Genomic DNA, 21,795 nt, shown 5'->3' on the forward strand with positions numbered 1-21,795 from the left:
ATTCGGAATCTATCTGTGGCCATCCTGCCATACAAGATGATGGGACTTCTGTAAGGCTAGGCCGCCTGATGTAATATCATGGCGACCTTTCATAAGGCATTTTTATACTGGTACTTAGGTCCTAGGAAAGCAGCACTCTGTCGGAGATCTATGATTTTCAAGTGCCACACTCCCTTTTTTTATTGCAACTGGGAGCCTCAGTCCCCGTTGAAGGGCCAGTACAAAGGGGCTTGTATTCTGTCTCTCCGGCCTCTGCTGTCAGCATCTGTGGAAAAACTAGGCCCCAGGACCTGTTGGAGGTGCAGAAGTCACTTACTTTGTATTATAATGTGCCATGGGCAGTGGGATTACTGCCAACAGCATGCTATAAAACATAAATCGTCTTAAAGGTACAGCTGTGCCTTACTAGGATGTTCCAGTATCCTAAAGATTGTAGGCAGAAGGAAAATAAGAGCAGTGAGGTATAAAACAGCTTTTGAGGTCCTGGGGGAAAAATGAGTTAGAGCAGGAGGCTGTGCATTGAACAGTGAGGTATAGTTTAGTGAATTTAGATTTCAACACAGTGAGGATGTAAGAAGGAACCTGCAGGACGACATACTTACAGTTTGGGAGGAACAAGGGAGGAAAATTCAGACCAGTGAACTCTGTAGTATCTTATAAAATACTTTATAAATAGGTCTTCACATCTGCCTCTAGTTTACCTCTGGCCACTGAAAGTGCTGCCGTCGTGTTACTGCATGGAATCATCATGTGTGCCCCACCATTGTGATGGTGTCATGTTGTCACTTATTTTGCTGCACTAGGCATCTTGTGCTTCAAAATGCAACTGAATTGTGCTTGTGCAGTAGCAAATTTGTCACAGCTCACAAAAGATGAAGCCTGTTGGTTCTTTATTGACTAAACATTTGGTGCAAATAAAGTGTGTTGCTCAGGATAGTTTTAACTCTTTCAGTGCCAGACTACATTTTTTTTACACCGTTATGCTTGGAAACTCTTAGTTCTGATGCGAACAATGTAATAATTAATTTTTAGCAGCAAGCAGAAGCCGAATGAACACACGACTGGGCACCGAGCTCTCTGTGATCTGGTTGCAAAACAAAGTTGGTTTGAATGAGACCTACTTTTGTTGGTTCCAGCAATGGACAGCACAAAACAAGACATTTAATTTCCATTCTTTATCACATTTTCAATGACTTGTGGCCGTGGCTAAAAGGCATGATTTGTTCCTTTTGTGTAGCACAGTTCTACGCACGCGCAGTGCACTTTACTGGCTCACAGTGAGAGACCAATGGGGCGAGTACATCGTACTTTCGGGAGAGCAGAGCTCTTGGGTTGGTGTCACAAACTTGGCCTCGCGCCCGGGTGGCCCTGGAGAAGGAGCATGCGGTGTCCGCGGTACTCTTGCGGCCTTTGGCGACCGGTGGGCACCGCAGGGACTGGAGTGCATAGTGAACACTGGGAATAATATTTCATTTTATAAATTTCCTTTGAAAAGGCGCAAACTTGGCCTGTGTTATAAAAGAGTCTTGAGGATTGTTGGACTGTCTGTGCAGGTGCTGCTGATTAAACAGCAAATTTGGGATCAGGTATTTAGGGTTTTCTACTTGCTGTGGACCAACATACTAACCGCCCTGCTAACTCTACTGTTTGCTCAATCTGATTTGACCGTTTATTTAGATTAGACCTGAATCAACAGCCGTCGTGTAATCGTGGCCAGTGATGTACCAGAAAACTTGCTTGTGCAGATTTGAAAACTGCTGAACCCTCCCACTCCCCAGAAAAACGTCCTGAAGGGTGGAAAAAGTAGGTTTAGTTATTTAGTTACAGTGTGAAAAGGGGAATTTGTATTACTAACGCCATTTTAAAAATGCCACACTGAACACATAGCTATTGTTATCCCACTAGCAGGCCACGAAAACTACTTGTGGTGGACAGGCAGGTTTTGTAGTACTGCCCAGATGCTGCCTGCAGCGAAGCAAGGTCCCACTGCCTCAGTTTACAGCATTTTCCTTCAGAACAACAAATTAAAGTGCTATTCAGTTGCTAAGACGACTGAAAAGAATGACAAAAGATGTGTCCAAAAGCCAGCCTACGGGTTCTTTATTGACTGGACATTAAAGTGTTTTGCTCAGGAATGTTTTAACTATTTAAGGGCCAGATGACTTTTTACATCGAAGTTGTGCTGGGAAACTTTTAGTTCTGTTGCAAACGATGTAATAATTTGTTTTTAGCAAGCAGAAGCCAAATGGACACAGACTGGGCTCCTGAACTATCAGTAATCAGGTTGCAAAACAAGCTGATTTAAATGAGATCTACCTTTTTGGTTCCAACAACTGGCAGCACAAAACTAGACACTCAATTTCCATTCTCGATCACATTTTCAATGACTGTGGTGGTGGCTAAAAGGCAATGGTTGCTTCTCTGTGCACCACAATTAGTGTGGTGATAGAGGAACCTACTGGTGTCATGGCTGCTATACTTAAAATTTAAAATCTTGTCTTTTTAAAAGTTTGAAAAATGCTGCTCACATCCACTCGAGCACACTCAGTTTAAAAAAAAGTCTCTATTTGTTTTCCCAGCCTTATACCATTAGACGCAAGAGTCGCAATGCCAGTGAAAGTAGAACGACATCATTTGCTGCATGGGGAAGGGTTGAGTGAGACAGCTCAGCCATCTGCGGTCATAGGTTTTCACCGCCATTTTCGCTCTCTTCGTGCTGAACTGCCTGATGGTGAAACAGCCAAATGTTGAGCGGCTCATCTGTGACGTGTTCGCTCCCTTCCGCGGTCAGGTAGTCTACCGACTTTTGTTGTCTAGACTTGCACGTGGCATGCTGTTACTGAGTACTGGAGGGCATCTGGTGGGAATGTATTCAACGAGGATTTGACAGGAGAGGGGGAAGGGAGAATATTTGGCTAAGGTGGGAAAAAAAACTATTCGTAGCCAGTGTTAAACTAAGCTTACCTAATGCCTCTATAGAAACATAGAAAATAGGAGCAAGAGTAGGCCATTCGGCCCTTCGGGCCTGCTCCGCCATTCAAAATGATCATGGCTGATCGTCTAACTCAGTACCCTGTTCCAGCTTTTTCCCCATATCCCTTGGTCCCTTTAGCATTAAGAAATATATCTATCTCCTTCTTGAATACATCTAATGACTTGGCCTCCACAGCCTTCTGTGGTAGAGAATTCCACAAGTTCACCACCCTCTGAGTGAAGAAATTTCTCCTCATCTCGGTTCTAAATTGAATACCCCGTATCCTGAGACTGTGACCCCTGGTTCTGGACTCCCCAGCCATCGGGAACATCCTCCCTGCATCTAGTCTGTCTAGTCCTGTTAGAATTTTATATGTTTCGATGAGATCACCTCTCATTCTTCTAAACTCGAGTGAATATAGACCTAGTCGACCCAATCTCTCCTCATACGTCAGTCCTGCCACCCCAGAAATCAGTCTGGGATTGAAATGGCCTTGAATCACTGCGTAACTGAGTGTTTGCTACACTAATAATTTTATATGATTAGTAGATGCTGTTCATTGAAATGTACAACATATGTAAACATTTGAACATTGTCTCTTACAAGAGTAACATTTGAAGGAACAGTTCGAGATGTAGGCCTTTCTTTTAATGGAAATGAACTCATTAAAGTTCTGTCTTAACAGAGTTCTGCTCTTGGCATATGATTAAAACTTTCACTAAAGTACAAAAGGCAGACTCCAAGGGTGATGCCCTCATGCTGCCAGAATATTTCTTTAAGCAATAGCAGATAAATAGTTGTGGTTTTTTCTGTCTGTTGAGAATGACCAGTTTTACATGGCATGTAGCACTGTACGTGCAGCACTGCCAGTCACAACACGTGGCATTGCATCAGTCAGGTCCTTAAAGTAACCAAATTACTTTCCTTTTTTTAAAAAAAAATTCCCATCTCACGCACTGTTTTTGAATTCATCCCTCCCCCACCTAATTTGCTCCTGTGCTGTGCCTCATACCATTACTCTGATTTTGGTCTTTTGCTAATATCAGTTGGTAGAAGATGCCAATTAGTGGCATGTGGAGAATCAGCAGACTAGAACTCATAGCCTAGTACTTTGTGGCACACTATGGGTCATTTTACGAATTTGTGTTCCCAGTGCAGAGCTTTACCCGGCAGGAGTGCATATTAGGAATTCGGATGTGGAGGTCAGTGGGCCTTGCAGGATTTTTCACCTATTAACATGGAAAATTCAGCTGGGTCTGCTAACCTCTGTGTCCCAATCCCTGATGTGCACTGCTCGTGGATGAAGCTTCGTGCCAAATTGTGTCAGTGAGAATTAGCTTTATCAACCATTGTAGAATATCAGACATGGGCCTCCAGTTAGTTTAGTTTAATTTAACAAAACACAGAATATTTGGACTTTTTCCCCCTTTTTGTTATAACACTGAAGTTAATTCAAATATACATATCAAATTCTAAACCAACCACTACTTTGCTTACAGCTGTTATAAATCTAGTTTTCTGGTATTTGATTTTAAAAATATATATATTTTAAATGTTCGCCGCCTTCTCTCCTAAACGTGGCGACTCATACTTGTGTACAGTACTGCAGGCCCTGGCTACCTAAGGGTCCTATGCTTCACGTGTGGTCCTTGATAGTGTTGGCAAGCCATACGACTGTGCAGGGCCCCACAGCTGAATCTGACTGTGCCCTCATCCAACATCTACACAAGCAGACTTTCCAGCAGGGAAGGCATCTCTACTCTGGGAACGTTGAGGTCTATTGTCGTGTCCCACTGCTTCCACAGCTGCGATCAATTAACTCAGCACAGATCAGGATCAAACCTGTCCCCTTGCTAGCCTGGATAGCTAAGGATCATACCAGGAGATGTATTTAGCAGCTAAGCCAATGGGACAGCCTTGTGGACTGATTTCTGATACTTTTGAATTCAAGTCCAGGAACGCTAACAAATGGCAAACTATGGGTTGGAAATCTGCGACTCCAGATGCTTTGTATTCTTTCTTCGGCCAGTGGTCCAGGATTGGTACTGGATCTCATCTGGTATAAGCCCCAGGCCCTCATCCTCACTGTTTACAGCAGTGCCCATTGGAATGTATAATGCTGGGATCTACTTGGGGAGATAAAGATAACAGCAGTTATTATGAGGCACCATTTGTTTTTCCTCAGCTGTTTAGTGTGCCAGTTTTTCTGCCCTCCCGTCTCCTGCTACTTCTCAAGATGGCTCGATAACTGCCATCTTGTCTAAAATGTGAGCCTTGATGGTGAGTGCAGGCAGGATATTTGAACCCAGAGTGCATCACAGTAGAGCCTAATATTGTCCTCACCCAACTATGTCTTCACTCGTCACCCACTCACACACGTCCACCAGTCAGGACTGGGCGATTTTCCTCTGCCTAATCCAGGGGCGCTGAGGCCATCAAATTAAGCACACAGCATGCATAATACCTGGAACTTTCCTGTTCGGTAAGGCAAAGCTACTTGCTAGATAAAATCACTAAGTTACGAGGGGGGATGAGCTAACCAAAGCAACATTTCCAATCCTAATGAGGCTTGGTGAAAGTTCGCTGGTTTCCTGCATAACCTTTTATTTTATTTAAGTCGTAGCATGAAACAATCATGTAACATTACTATAAAGTTGTTACTTCTGCTAGTTAAAGTTGAAATAGAGTTTACCTTGTAATTATCTGTTTGTAAAGGGAGGGCCCAATTTCTCTTTCCCCAAACACCTGTGTGCAAATATGGGTAACAATGAACCTGAACTGTGTCCATAGGCAATCTAGTATTTTGCTGCAATGAGCTAAGAAACTTCTATTAATTAACTGAAATATAAATATGTATTTGTTTTTGTGCCTTTTTTGTGCACAAGTCCACAAGTGGAGGAAGCTCTTTACTTCCTAAAACTGCCCGACTGATCTTGAATGTATAAGCCATACAATCCAAACATAATTACCTCTCAAATCTCCCTAACCCAGTCCTCAAGAGCAGCCTCACCAAATCCTCAATAGTACATTTGTCACTGTATTGAAGAAACATGTGTTTTTTAATCTGTGGAGAGATTTGTTGACGAAGGAGATAATCTCCGAAAGCTTGTGATTTTCAAATAAAACTGTTGGACTATAACCTGGTGTTGTAAGATTCCTTGTATTTTTATGAATGCAAGTATTGAAGATATGAATGGAAAAAAGGCCATTCAGACTATCTACCTTAGCTTGTTATATAGGTCCATGTTTAGGACACTCAAGTTCTCTCCTATCTTCAAACCTTAAATGAAAAATAGTCCACATAGTGAAAGCTATTAGAGGTGTTGAAACTAAGAAGGACTTGTGTTCTGTGGATGTAGTTAGGTGTGATGGTCCTGCACGAAAAGCTTAAGAGTCCCTCTCTTCCTACCCTTGGATGATCCTTCTGTGATTATAAGCCCAAAGCAAAGTGAATATTTTAAGGGGGAATGCTGGCTGCTAAGAAGGTTTACTTTGGTAAATTGAACGGCTAACGCAAATGCACTATTGAGGACTGGGCGAGGCTGATGTTGAGGACTGGGTTATGGAGATATAGGAGGTAATTATGTTTGGACTGTACGGCTTATACATCTAAGATCAGTATGATTGTTTTAGGAAGTAGGGAGTTTCCTCCCCTCGGGACCTTGTGTACTCCTCAACTCCTTTTACAGACCTACTAGAAGTACTGTTGTTTGCCTTCCTTCCTGAGGGGTTTGCCACACCACCAGATGGAGGAACCAACGCATCAGGAAGGAAGCCAAGGAAGGAATACTGATGGCATTGTGCCTAAGGTTTATAGATTTATATGTTTTGATTGTTCTGTTTCTGTTATTCGTTCATTTATATCTATCTGTAGATATCTACCCTTGTAAGTAATTTGAATGTACAATTGTTTTGAGTGTAGCATTCTGAACAGTCTATGCTAACTATATGGTATTACTGGTCATGTGATTTGTAAGGACCCAGAAGTGCGCAAAATCATATTCCACAACAAACAGGCCTAGATTTTCCTATTTTATCGCCGGTGGTAATCCAGTTAAAATGAATTGATTAACATTGACATTAAATAATATTGATCAGAAAAACTAGGCTAGAGAGTAGTTTTTATAGTTCTACTCCGAAAACTGGAAATTATAAGAAGTTCAAATCACTAACAGTTTAAAACTCCTACCATAAAGTTTAACTAAGTTGAGGTGAATATAAATATTTATACTGTCATGTTCTACCTGAAATTTTGACTAAGTTGAAGGCCTGGCCCCAGTCATAGAAACATAGAAAATAGGAGCAAGAGTGGGCCATTCGGCCCAGTCAGTGGACAAACCTGGGACTCATTTGAGAGTCAAAAGTATCAGCAATTGAAGCCTGCTCAATACCAGTATTTTAGCTTGTCCATGAGCAATGCTGCAGCAGGGGAATTAGTGTGCTTATGAATCATAAATTCCTACTGATAGGTACAATCCAAAGTATATAGGTACTAGTAAATATGTTTCCATTCTGTAATTTCTCAATAGAACTTTTTAAAAATTAAGATGGAGTGCTAACTTTTGCTGTGCTGTATTTGTGCTAATGAAAGGGGATCATGAGGAGGAAACTGGGCTCTGAGTGTTTGAATTGAAAAACCTTTCTTTACTTGTATAACATTTAATTATATTAAAATGCCATTTTAACCCTTGTGAGGTGCATGGCAGAGCCAATTACGTATGTTGCACCTATTTTAGACATCAAACGTGTCGAGCAACAGCAACTGTCATCCTAAGCTCAAAGCTATACTTATAGTGTTGATGTTTCCTAGCAGTGAGGAAAGTACACCATCCAACAGACAGTGCCCTCAACCACCCAGGCAGATACAAATAAGTCCTTCTACTCCTGTATTGAACAGCTGGGGGTATCAGTCACATTCATTGTTCAAATAGGTGAGGAAACCCATTTCCAGTGCCTATTTTGTATTGGAGGGAACCTGTTAAGTGGCACGTTTCAGAGAGCACTGGCATGTAAACTCTTTGACCAAGCTTTTGGTCACCTGTCCTAATATCTCCTCGTGTGACTCAGTGTCAAATTTTGTCTGATTATGCTCCTGTGAAGCGACTGGTGATGGTTTACTACATTAAAGATGCTGTATAAATGCAAGTTGTTGTTGATGTAAACTGTAAAAGTAGGTTTCATATCGGTGAGTCTAGAGTAGTTAACATTCTATGCTTTTGAGAAGAAAAATAAGGGTGGCATTTCAATTGAATTTATTCATTATACCGAGAGTGGTTGTAGTAATGTGACTTATAGTGCCGTCTGGTCATTTATTCTGCAAGAGAAAAATGACACAAAGTCTGCTTTGGGATTGGAGCACCACGGGGATGTTTAAGGCTGACAAAATACCCAGATGGTGTTGAGCTGTCAGTTAGGCTATCAAGTGTCAGTATTTACAATCCTGTTTGTCATTGCACTGCCATTTGTTGTGCTGCTCAGAGGTCCTGCAAAGTCTAAAAACTTTGTCTGAATAATGGCTGTCAGTAGTACAAGGCTGAGGCAATCCCTCTATCTCAATCCAATTGGAAAATCTTAGTGCCTAGGATACATACAGGTTGAATACTCAGCTCGACACACTTCATTATCAAAACCTGGAGACTTCAGATGCTAAAATTACTCCACTATTCTTCATAATTCTCCTTCAAACAATGTCATTGGTAAATCATGTATGATTAATCAGTTTTCTAATCATAGTATCTTACAGCACAGAAGGAGGCCATTCAGCCCATCGTGTCTGTGCCGGCTCTTTGAAAGAGCTATCCAATTAGTCCCACTTGCGTGGTCTTTCCCGATATCCCTGAAAATTTTTCCTTTAAGTATTTATCCAATTCCATTTTCAAGTTACTATTGAATCTGCTTCCACTACCCTATCAGGCAGTGAATTCCAGATCATAACTTGCTGCATTAAAAAAATACATTTCTCCGCATCTCCCCTCTGAATCTTTTGCCAATTATCTTAATTCTGTGTCCACTAGTTACCGACCCACCTGCCAGTGGAAAAAGTTTCTCCTTATTTACTCTATCAAAATCCCTCATAATATTGAACACCTCTACTGAACCTCTGTCTAACCTTCTCTGCTCTAAGAACAATCCCAGCTTCTCTAGTCTGAATACATAACTGAAGTCCCTCATCCCTGGTATCATTGTGGTAAATCTCCTCTGCATCCTCTCCAAGGCGTTGATATCCTTCCTAAAGTGTGGTGCCCAGAATTGGACTCAATACCCTAGCTGTGGCCTAAACAGTGATTTATAAAGATTTAGCATAACATCCTTGCTTTTGTACTCTATGCCTCTATTTATAAAGCCAAGGATTGCATATGCTTTTTTTTAAAATCAGTTTTATCAACTTGTCCTGCCACCTTCAAAAATTTGTGAGAGAAATCCCAGGTCTCTCTTTTCCCGTACCCCCTTTAAAAATTGTACCATTTAATTTATATTGCCACTACTCATCATTCCTCCCAAAATGCGTTACTTCACACTTCCCTGCATTAAATTTAATCTGCCATGTGTCTGCCCATTTCACCAGTCATCTAAGTCCTCCTGAAGTCTGCTATTATCCTCCGCACTGTTTGCTGCATTTTCAAATTTGATGCAGATTTTGAAATTGTGCCCCTGGGTCATTAATGTATATCAAAAAGAGCAGTGGTCCTAATACCGACATCTTGGGGACACCACTGTATATTTCCCATTCACCACTACTATCCGCTTTCTGATTCTTAGCCAATTTTGTATCCATGCTGCCTCTGAACCTTTAATCCCAGGTGCTTTAATTTGGCTAACAAGTCTGTTATGTGGCACTTTATCAAGTGCTTTTTGAAAGTCCATATGCACAGTATCAACCTTCATCAACCCTCTGTTATTTCATCAAAGAACTCAATCACCTTTGTCAGAAGCGACTTGCCTTTAACAAATCCGTTTTGGCTATCATTAACTAACCAATGTTTATCCAAGTGAAAAATAATTTTGTCCTGGATTATGGTCTCGAAGTCTCCCTATCACTGATGTTAGGCTAACTGGCCTGTATTTACTGGGTTTATCCCTTTTTTTTTGTACAGGGGTGTAACATTTGCAACCCTCCAGTCCTCTGGCACCACCCCCAAATCCAAGGAGGATTGGAAGATTGTGGCCAAAGCCTCTGCTATTTCCACCCTTCCCTCATTGAGCTAGGATGCTTCCCATTTGGTGACTTTTCTAATGGTTTTGAGTTTTCATGTCTTAGAACGTTTGTTCTTCCCTGACATGACATGATGCATCCCACTAATGTTGACATTATGTGAAGTCATTGGGTTTTGAGAATTTGCTAATTGGCGAGGATGCCATTATCTTAGTAGATTTCCAATATAGTACTGGAATTTTCTTGTACAATGGCAGAGGGCGGTATTATCTATTCATTTAATGACAAATTCAGAGAATTAGTATTTAAATTGCACACCAGATTTGCCAACTAAGAGTGGTTGCGTGTTCATTCATGGTGTCATGTCACAGGACAGAGCACGTCAGGGAGTTCAGATCCAAATTTGGGATTGGAAAAACTCCAGGTTGAGATCTCTGAATCCACAATATTGCATTTGGTCAATGGCACTAATCCAATTGCATAAACATTGTTGCATCAATCATAGAGCATGATGCATAGTTCAGCATTTTGTACTGAGTGCTGGTGAAAATCGATGTTATAGAAAATACATAATACAACCAAGGGGAAAAGAGAAAGGTTATTGAAGTCTTGTCTGACAGCTATGGCATATTCTGATTTCAGTGTAGGTCCAGAGTCAAACACAAATGGATTGGTGGCAGCATGACATTTGGTAAACTTTAATGCATTTTAGATTAAATAGAATCAAGACATGAGAGCTATACAGAATCATGAGCTTTCTGATTAATTGATAGTTTTGGGGATTACCATACTTGCTTAAGTGACATTTGAGTTTGTTTGACTCAGGGAGAGTTTCTTGTTCTAAGTCATTTTTGGCTTCCCATTATTGGGCCTGTTTTTCAATAGAAATGCAACAAAAGACCCTACAAATGAAGGAATATATTTAATGTAGGCAAAATGGATCAGATTTGTGTGTAGTTCATTTTCAGGTAAATTAAAACAATCCTCTGTTAAATCACAATATTGGGTGACTGGTCCTGAAGTCACTGTTCAATAGCGAGTTTTACGGATTTAAGCACACCATTAAATATGGCGGCTGTGCACAATCTTTCCTGCTATCTATCTTCATGGCACAAAATATTAGTAAGCAGAAACAACTGTAGCAATGTTATAATGTGTGGCTTCCACACTTCTCAAATAACTCAATTGCTACTAAACTGGTTTACTCACCTGCTTACTCATGTCGACTTTTTCCTTAAAATTAACAACCAAGGAAAAGTATAAGCCCTGTACAATTACTGGCAAAAGGCAACAGTGGTGTCTGGAGTTTTGAACTGGTCTGAACGAGGCTCTTCTAGGAAAATCTAAACAGATTAGATTGGAATTAGCCCGGTCTGGATTTGAAAGCAACTTCCCAGCTCATTGCTGTGGTACAACATACACAATAGAATTGTATTTCAAACTGAAGTTTTCATAAGCTTTTAATAAGCATTTTTTTTAACAACAAAACTTTGTTCTGGTGTTAATAATGAGCCATTCTTTATGCTTACTTTATTGTAAAGTGGATTAGCTAAAGAGCTCAGTGTGAGAACTGCAGCACTGTACTCCCAGGCATCCACAGTGATTGCAGACAGTTTGCATTATTTCCGGCCCATCAAATGAAAACTAGGCCCTTCATCTGGTCCGAAGAGATGTTCCAACGCATCTACTTATAAAAGGAAGAGATTTATTATGTGACCGAACAGTCCACATCGAGCAGTGCTGCCAATCTGTCAAGAGTTCAATCATTTCAGGTTCAATCGTTAGTTACATCAACAAGGACAAAAGGAACACAGTGTGGTTTTGTAGCACAGAGTGAAGATTAAAAGTACTGATCGGGTCACACTGTCCCTGTATTTAACAAAACCCTATTGATTTCTAATAGCTGCTGAAGACAAAAGACTCATTATGGCAAATTGTGTCAGAGTTTACAGACGAGGCAAATACTAGTCTTTAACCCAGCAGTGATTTTTGTTCAAAATGTTAAGTTCCCTCATCCTACCTCGAACAATAGGATTTTGGGGTAAAAATGAATGTGTTGGTTGAATTAATGTTGTGGCTGTACAGGAGTGTTGATAGAATTAAGAGGTAGAGTGAATGTGCACCGAGACAGTCCACGAGCTCCCACATGTCTGTCCATTAAAGAAAGGAGGAACTTGCATTTATATAGCGCCTTTCACGACCTCAGGATGTCCCAAAGTGTTTTACAGTCAATTAAGTCCTTTTAAAGTGTAGTCACTGTTGTAATGTAGGGATCCAATTTGTGCACAGTAAGGTCCCACAAACAGCAATGTGATAATGACCAGGTAATCTGTTTTAGTGATGGTTGAGGGAGAAATATTGGCCAGGACACTGGGAAAACTCCCCTGCTCTTCTCCAAAATAGTGCCGTGGGATCTTTTACATCACCTGAGAGGGCAGACGGGGCCTCGATTTAACGTCTCATCCGAAAGGCGGCACCTCTGACAGTGCAGCACTTCCTCAGTATTGTACTGGAGTGTCAGTCTGGATCTTGTGCTCAAGTCCCTGGACTAGGACTTGAACTTGGCCATGTTACCCATAATCCTTTATAGATTGGTAGCTTGCAGTGACCCGTATATGTAGTTAATGTGAATGCTCAAAATAGAACATCCAGGAAAAAGGGGGACCTTTACCTCACACACTCTCAGCCATGTGCTCCTAACCTACTCCATGCAGAATGTGCTTGTTTGTTCTCACCTGGTGAGGGTGATGATACGTTGTATGTCTCGTACAATGCTTCAAGGGGAAATGCATTTTACTGAATTCCCCATAATTCTAAATGTAACATATGAAGATACAGTTATTAAAGTCACCCAGTCACTCGTTGCTGCTGTTTCATGCTGGTTAGAGGCTGCATCGATGCAGACATTTTCTGTGCAACTCCTATGACGTTCCTCCCAATTATATTGTGATTGCAGGTAGTGGATTGGGTGGGGATGAGGGAGGGGTTCCCCACTGAGAGATACTGATCAGTGTACAAGTATCCTTTTTTCATAGCATAATGGAAATTATAGCACAAAGGCCATTTGGCCCATTGCACCTGTGCTGGTGATAACTCGTTAATTGGAGGTACCTACTCTAATTCAATTTCCCTGTCTTTTCCAGATATCTTTGTTTCCGAATACTTATCCAATTCCATTTTTGGTACATTTAGGATTATAACACAATTCATAATAATGATTTCCACTTGAAAGATCCTCAAATGACTTATTCGAAACTCCACAATAGTTGCACTTCATGTTGGCCAGGTTTAGCTGTTGTAAGAAAGACCTTATCACATCTCTAGAAACATCTCAAACTGATTCATGAATCTGGTTCTGTGGGTCAAAGATAGCAACAGCTTTAAGCTGGAATCATCACAGGTGGAGAAAGGGCACCAAGACCTAAACCAGCACACTCATTTCTTCAGGTAACATTTTAATCCTTTACAAAGCAGAATGAAATAAACATTTTAGTCAAACTGACTCTGGACAAACATCACTAAGACATTTCTCCTGTAGTTGTGCTGGAAAGTGTCTCTAGGAAATCAGCACACTTTTGGACATATATCATCACTGGGTCAAAGTCCTGGAACTCCCTACCTAACACCACTGTAGGAGCATCTTCACCACACGGACTGCAGCAGTTCAAGAAGGAGGCCCACCACCACCTTCTCGAGGGCAACCAGCGATGGGCAATAAATGCTGGCCTTGCTCGCGACGCCCACATCCCCAGAATGAATCTTTAAAAAGTAGAAGGGTCACTGAGAAAGCAGGCTGGCATTTTCTACTTGCCCCCACACAACAAAATACATATTCAGTTAGGTTTTCAACAGGGTTTGACCTCCGATTTATATTAATTAGCTCCCTAATTTAGAGTCTTGGTGCAAGACTGATGACACATCAATCCCCTGCCCTCACCTCCAGTATTAGCATTCTGTCACATGGTGTCCATGGCAACCTATCTTTCCTCACACAGTGGTCACAGTAAAATCAATCTTTCAGATGCCAGATTTCCATTCCTGACATGTTCATCCTTCAGCTAGTCATGAATCAAATGGAACAAAAACTTGAAAAATTCCTTAACATCCAAAACATCTTGCAAAGTCCCCTGTTCTGGCCTCTTTCTGAAACTGCATCAGTGATGCCAGGAAGCATTAAAATTGTCTCCGTATGTTACTATTTTTCTTACGAGAATTTTAGCCATTCCTTGGATCTATTTATAGTTCGGAGGAAACACATGTCGTCTGTTGGATTTTCTGGGAACCTATTGCTGAGCACGATTTAGACATCTGCAAATCAAGTGATTTGTCAAGTAATTCAACCACTCTGGTGTGATGTTGGTTTTTTTTAAAAAAAAGGTAGATTCAGTTTTCGGTTCATGCTGAGGCTATTGCTTTCTTTTAAATGGTACCAATAGGTGTTCAAAGGGGTTTAAAGCTAGTCTGGCAGATGCAAAAATTTTGCATTTTTTTTCTCTGCTTAGTATTTCTCTACTCCTGTTCTGAAGGCCCCAACTCGAATTGAAACTTGGTCCCACAGGTACTGGTTGTCCTTCATTATCTAGTCTAAGTGGGCATTCTTCAGGTGAGAGCCTAGAGTCTGATAAGTGTGATATTTGATCACCGAGGCATCACAATTGACCTCAATCTTATCCTCCTCAATGTTCACACACATGTACTTTACAAAGAGGTCACTGGACAGAGATCTCGTGTAAGAATCCTGGCTGATTTTCTCCCTCCTCCCCCCAATCACCCTCCCCTGCTTCCCTAGTCCAGTGCATTAAGACCACTTTTAGCATTACTATCACTGAGACCCGAGATCACTTGAATCAGCACAGGCCGAGATTAAACAGGGGGGGCCCTCTTGATCAGCGTGGCTCAGTTCCACACAGAGCAGTGAATTAACTCACGGACCCATCAGGGAAGTAAGCAACAATTTCTAGCTTCCTCAAAATCCCGGATTGCATCTAAGTTTCTCCTCTCCTACGGGGGAAAGTCAACCCAGGTGCGCCTTCCAGAAATGCAAGTATCATTCCGGGTGTCAAGATAACGGGACAGATTTTCCAGTGCGGTGCAGGGAATAGAGGAGAAATCGGGGTGAGAGGGGCGGGGTTGGGAGGAGCACATGCCCCGAACTGAACTCACCCAATTTGCTTCCCGCTAGTTTAAATGGATGGGAAAACAGGTGGGCTCCCTTATAAGCACGCACTCATCCCCGTCCAATTTTGCTGTCCCCAAGCGATCCAGGAAAATCCGCCCCAGCATTGCTTCTAATCTCGATGCACAAATCCAAGATTGAATACATTTGTTTCCTTTTCCTTTCCCTCGCGTACCATTTCTGTTACACATTTGCTTAAACGTTGCTGTTGTACGTTACTTCCCCCTCCTACTTCTTGCACACTTTAGCTCTTACACCCACGCACTTTCCCACACAACGTATACATTCTCGCTGTTCACATTGTTTCTGCAGCCTTTACTGTGCTCACTACAACGAACAGAGTTTTCTGGCTGAGCTGGACCAAGAACTGTTTCTCCACAGTTGATTCTCATTTTCACGAGTAGCAGCAGTTTCATCCGATCTCTGAAGGTGTCTGCGGAGGCAAAACCCACGGCCTTATTTTGTGGAACAGTGAGTGACTGAACGTAATTAATCTGAGTGTCGAGGGACTGAATAAAATTAATTGGAGAGCTTGGAAGGTCTATTTCCGAACGCCTTGTCTTTCTGTGGCAAAGGACTTCTATAAAGTTGAGGTCTAATATATTCGACAGACCTCTGTATTCAACACTGGTTGATGAATTTATAGTGCTCAAACACACGTTATTAAGGTCTGCTCAACAGGTTTTGACTTTTGATCTGGAGTATCTGTTTTCACCCTCTGGCCATGGTTTTGCTGCAACACAGTAGTTTCTGGCTGGCGTTCATTAATGAGTTGTTTTATGCTGTTTCTTGTGCAATTGTTAATTTATTCAGGTTGTGGTGATCTTAAGGAATCAGGATCTCAACGAATGTTGAAGGCTTGTACTGTGCACGGTTTTAATGGTAGTTCCTAGTTACTGTAAAAGAAAAGAAAGACTTGCATTATGTAGCGCCTTTCACAACCTCTGGACATCCCAAAGTGCTTCACAGCCAGTGAAGTACTTTTTGAATGTAATGTAGGAAATGCGGCAGCCAATTTGCTCACAGCAAGGTCCCACAAACAGCAATGTGATAATGACCAGATCATCTATTTTAGTGATTTTTATTGAGGCATATTGGCTGGACACCGGGGAGAACACCCCTGCTGTTCAAATTGTGCCGTGGGATCTTTTACGTTCACCTGAGAGGGCAGATGGGGCCTCGGTTTAACATCTCATCCAAAAGACGGCATCTCCGACAGTGCAGCTGTCCCTGAGTACTATATTGGAATGTTAGCCTTGATTTTGTGCTCAAGTCGCTTGGGTGGGACTTGAACCCATGACCTTCTGATTCATAGGCGAGAGTGCTACCACTGAGCCACAACTCAGCAAATCATTGAGTTATGAGATTGATCTTACCCGACTGCTGAGGATTCCGAGCATATGCGTGACGCATTAACGTATTGTCTGCTATATCTGTATAATATGTGCCCCCCCCCCCCACCTCTCTGTTATAGAAGATACATCCTCACTCTTACTGATTACTAGAAAATAAGAGAATGAAATTGGGGTCAAAGGATTTCTGATTAAATCAATACTGGCCCTGTTTGGGAGGTAAAAGGTTGGTGTCGTCCATTTGCCTGTTGCTGTAACTGACAGCTGCATGCTTTAGTGATGAACCTTTGCCTGTTTGATGCTCTGCTACACCAACTAGCACCTGCTTAAATCTGAAGTCTGCACTCTGTCAATCTGTAGATGGGTTTCTCTTGGAAGCAAAACTGATTAACTTGAACACTGCTTTCTCCCCTTCTCTTCTGCAGAAGGCATTCAACTCCTGCTGGGCTATGTTTTCACATAAGTTGGGCACCCAAGTGGCCTTCCTTTTTATGCGTGAGCCTGACTGTGATTGTTGGCAGGCTATTGGACTATGGGAATCATCACAACTGAGCCTGGTCCTGCTGCACCCAACAGTCTCACACCTACTGAAGTTAATTGAAGTGTCCCAATTGTTGAGATCAGATCATGTGGGATGGACCAGGAATCAAACGTAGGACCTTCTGCTGTGTGACTTAGTGCTGCAGTGGCTGGTGCAGTTACCTCCTGGGACATTAGGCTCTCACTTTATTTATGTAGTGTTTTCATACTTACTGAGCTAAACTCCAGCAGTACTTCATTTAAAGCAGTTCTAACTGGAACCTTTTGAAGCTTTTAAAGGAAACTGTATTTCCAGGGAATAATTACTTTGTCAAACCCTTCGCTGTATTTGTTTTGAACAAAGTTGCTATGGTCCCCATTTGTATATTTCTCTTGGTTAAAAAGAGTTGTTAGGTTAGGATATTTAGTGAGGTGAAAGGACTATGAAGGGACTTTGGGTGTTTCTAGCGCTAATACTTCAAAGTTACTCCCTGTCTTTCATTTATTTTAGAAAGAATTGTTAAGAGTTCCCTCAATGGGATTAGAACGATGGCACCAACACAGCTCGATGGGCCAAATGGCCACCCCTGTACTGTAAATTCTGTGATTCAACAGCTCAGTGGGTAAAAGCACAGTCGATTGCAGTACAGAGCCATACAGACTAGGAAGGCCCCATCTTTGATCCCTGTTTGTTCTGTTAGCTGATCACCGACAGGGCAGTAAAGTGGGTGCTGCAGCTGACACTGCCATCACTGAGCTAGGGAGAGATCATGTCACCGGGGGTACCCATGCTGGTTGCTATCCAGTACTGGACGTGTGTATTTAGGGACATTGGGTGAAGACAGGATTGCACTCCCCTCAATCCCACTTTTAAATAGCCCACCGACACTCACTGTCTAAGCTCATTTGAGTTAATTTAATTCATTCTCAGGTTGGGCATCACTGGCAAGGCCAGAATTCATTACCTATCCCTAGTTGCCCTGGATCTATTACAACTGAGTGGCTTGCTAGGCCACTTCAGGAGGTACTTAAGCATCAACCATGTTGGGGTGGGACTGGAGTCACGCATAGGCCAGAGGTAAGAATGGCAGATTTCCTTCCCTAAAGTGTAGCAGTTGGGTTTTTAACGATAATCTGACAGCTTTTACCGATACATGCTTTTTATTTCCATTTAAAAAAAAAACTGAATTCAGTTTCTCAAATTGCCATTTGAACTCGTGTTCTCTGGATTACTAGTCCAGTAACATAACCACTACATTACTGTACCTAGTGAGAAACAGAGAGCTGCTGGTACCTGTTAAACTGAACTGCAGTAAAAGCTGCAGCATTGTTGAGAGCAAAGTAAAGGGAAAAAGAACAATGGAGGGAAAACTAGAAGTGAAATTAATACTTAAAACAAAAACACTGAATTGAATTCAGCACAGCCCGCAGAGAGCCTCGGTTTAATATTGAGTGCCAACTGAGAACTTGCTTTCATTTCAGTTCTCGGTTCTGTTTCAGAGAGCGATATTTTTGTATTGCTTGAGTCAAACGAAGGTGGGTAAGCTGTGGTGCCACTGTTACGGTTCAAGGTCAGTCAGACAATTCAAGTAAAAATAGCACAAAAAGCTCAAATCCACCTGTAGCTACATAACATGCATGATCATGTTGGAGCTCATGAGTGAAATTCCAGCCTTGATCCGAAGTACTGGGGCAGAACAGTTAATATGACTGTTACTGAACACTAATGGACAAATGCTCAACTGTTTTAATTCATAGTCTCTGTAATTGTGATTTGTCAACATAAACTTTGTTGCAAAGTGTTGAGGTGGTCTATAAGTCCGTTTTATAAAGGAAAGAAAAGGACTTGCATTTATATAGTGCCCTTCACGACGTCTCAAAGCACTTTACAGCCAGTGATGTACTTTTAAAGTGTAGTCACAGTTGTAATGTAGGAAAACGCGGCAGCCAATTTGCGCACAGCAAAGTCCCACAAACAGCAATGTGATAATGATCAGATCTGTTTTAGTGATGTTGGTTGAGGGATAAATATTGGCCAGGACACTGGGGAGAACTCCCCTGCTCTTCGAATTAGTGCCATGGGATCTTTTGCATCCACCTGAGAGGGCAGATGGGGCCTCGGTTTAACGTCTCATCCGAAAGACAGCACCTCCGACAATGCAGCACTCCTTCAGTACTGCACTGGAGTATCAGCCTGGATTGTGTGCTCAAGTCTGTATAGCAGTTACTTGTTTCTGAATGATGGGCGCAGATTCTGGGTCTTTACTGTGTATAGGAATAAGTAAGGAAAAAGGTGGTTTCCTAATGGCCCCTTCCAGCTCTTCATTACTGTATGTGCTCAGTGGCCTTGTATTTATACAGGATCTGCTTGCTGTATGCCGCTAGTTGATGCTTGGTGGTTTCTGCCTACACTAAGCCTGCTGGTAACCTGTTCTCAAACAGAATCTCACACGTGTGATGACATTGTTCGGTTAAAATCGTGTGTTTTCTTGTGGGGATAGGAACATGGCAGAAGTGGTTTAATTTGCATATACCACTGCTTTGTAAAATGTGCTCTATTAACACAGGAGATTTGTAACATTTGATTTGAAGTCAGCTACACTAACAACACTGAGACTGAATCTCACTGAAGCTCTGTACTGGTTTATAACTGCACTCTTCCCTATTTTCAGGTAGTCCTTCCAACTAGAGTTGGCCGAGTCTATGTTTATGACACACCTCCACAGATGGAACAAGATGAATACGACATCCTTCCATCGAGAAATCCTCCTCCCGCCACTATGCAGGAGATTTACGATGTACCTCCAACTAGAGGAGGAATGGAATCTTCTGGGAATCCATATGGGCAAGAGGTGGGTAATGGTTTGGCATTTAATAAAAAAGCACAAAGGTTTATCACTACAGCATTTGAAAAATTGCAAACATTTTGGATGAAAAATGTGACGTGGGTGCTAATGTTCTCATCATGCCTTTTAAATAATGCTTTGAAAGCTTAAGTATATTTTACTCACTTCAAAGACCTAAAGTAATGTTTAATTTGGAAGAAAGCAAGAAAGAATTGTAATTATATAGCACCTTTCACAAACTCAGAATGTCCCAAAGTGCTTTACAGCCAATTAAGTTCTTTTGAAGTGTAGGCACTGTTGTAATGTTGGAAACGCGGTAGCCAAATTCGCACAGCAAGCTCCCACAACCAGCAATGAGATAAATGATCAGCTTATCCTTTTAATTTGCCAACTATTAAAGGAGCATTGTCCTGATAAATAAATGGTAAACCTTTGTCACACAAAGCACGTTGACAAGGGAAAGAGGTGTAGACCATTCAACCCACCAGGCCAGCTCCAACATAAGTCACGTTGAAATGTTATATCAATGTGATAACAAAGATACATGGCTGTTCTTTCCCAAAGACAAAAAATTTGCTTGCAAAACTTTGATTTTTGTTATGACAGTGCCCCTTTTAATAGAGAAGCCTTTTCTCATGATAGTGATTGTTTATAATCAGCCTTGAAGTACAGTGCAAAGTACAACAGTGTCTCAGAATACAACATGCAAGGAGAGTACAGGGAAATGTATTATGCACAGTGAAGGTCATTGGAATTTCGGTATTCAGAGGGGGTAATGAACAAGTGCAATTTTTCAAAGATTTGCATCAGCTTCAATGGGAGATTGGGCATGTGGCCATAGTAGCATGTCTGTGGAATGTCACATTGCATGCTTTTGAATGGATTTATTGGTTCTACGATGGTAAGTGAAAGGAGATAGTTGCTGATGCTTTCTGGATAAAAATCGTGGAAAAACATTTTTAAATGCAAACGTCAGTTGTACAGGATTAATAGTGGTTAAAAGTCAGGAAATCAATATTTTAATCCCGGCTCCTTTCAATCAGGTATATGACACTCCTCCCATGGCAATGAAGGGTCCTAACAGCAGGGATAAATCACAGGAAATTTATGATGTACCCCCCAGTGTAGAAATGAATCTGCAACACCAGGTCCAGACTCAACAAATAGTGAGTATCCAGTTTTTTTCAGAAGAATCTTTTCAAGGTGGCCGATGACTGCAATGGTGGAGCATTGGAGCCCCAACTTTGTGAGACTGTGGTTCGAATGATGTTATCCGCCTGCCTGAGTTGTCCAGCGGAGGAAGGGAAAACCTGGGCAGGGAGTGGGGTTTCCTTGCAGGTGGGGTGCTCCTTCCAGGTACCCTCAGGTGGATTGCTCGATGAACAACATTGATGAAGTCTACGGCGACATCTGTGGCCCACTCACCGAGAACAGTGGGGAGGTTAAACACCCAACACTGACTAGTTGGGCTCAATTTCAATGGGAGGGGAAACATAGGTGAGAGGTATCCTGGGAAAGAAAATTGGGAAGGGAAAAGACCGTAAAGCATTTTACACCTATTTTTACTCATGAGTTGGCACATTATAGCACTTCTGGTATTTGGAGTGACTATCTTCCTGATTACCGACTCTTCCTCAATGTAATTCATTCCAGTTAAATTAACTCGTCATTCATCCAAACAATTTGCTGTCTCCAGAGTGCTCTGGACTCCCCGTTATGTGCTGTAATTTTTTTTATTGGATGATGATACTGTTACAAATTTGTGAGTCTGCACT

At 41.7% G+C, this 21,795-nt stretch overlaps 1 protein-coding gene across 3 annotated transcripts in view; it reads left to right on the top strand.

Annotated features, from left to right (window-relative positions):
• The window catches only part of bcar1 (BCAR1 scaffold protein, Cas family member), a 244,899-nt gene that overhangs the window by 207,232 nt on the left and 15,872 nt on the right, over nt 1-21,795 (top strand). For all 3 annotated transcript variants that reach the window (XM_067997854.1, XM_067997856.1, XM_067997855.1), the window contains exons 3-4: nt 19,847-20,026; nt 21,064-21,186. In XM_067997854.1, coding sequence (XP_067853955.1) covers nt 19,847-20,026; nt 21,064-21,186 — 303 coding nt within the window. The remainder of the gene's footprint in view (nt 1-19,846; nt 20,027-21,063; nt 21,187-21,795) is intronic.

The sequence above is a fragment of the Heptranchias perlo genome, chromosome 16 (assembly GCF_035084215.1).
Source record: "Heptranchias perlo isolate sHepPer1 chromosome 16, sHepPer1.hap1, whole genome shotgun sequence".
Lineage (NCBI taxonomy): Eukaryota > Metazoa > Chordata > Chondrichthyes > Hexanchiformes > Hexanchidae > Heptranchias > Heptranchias perlo.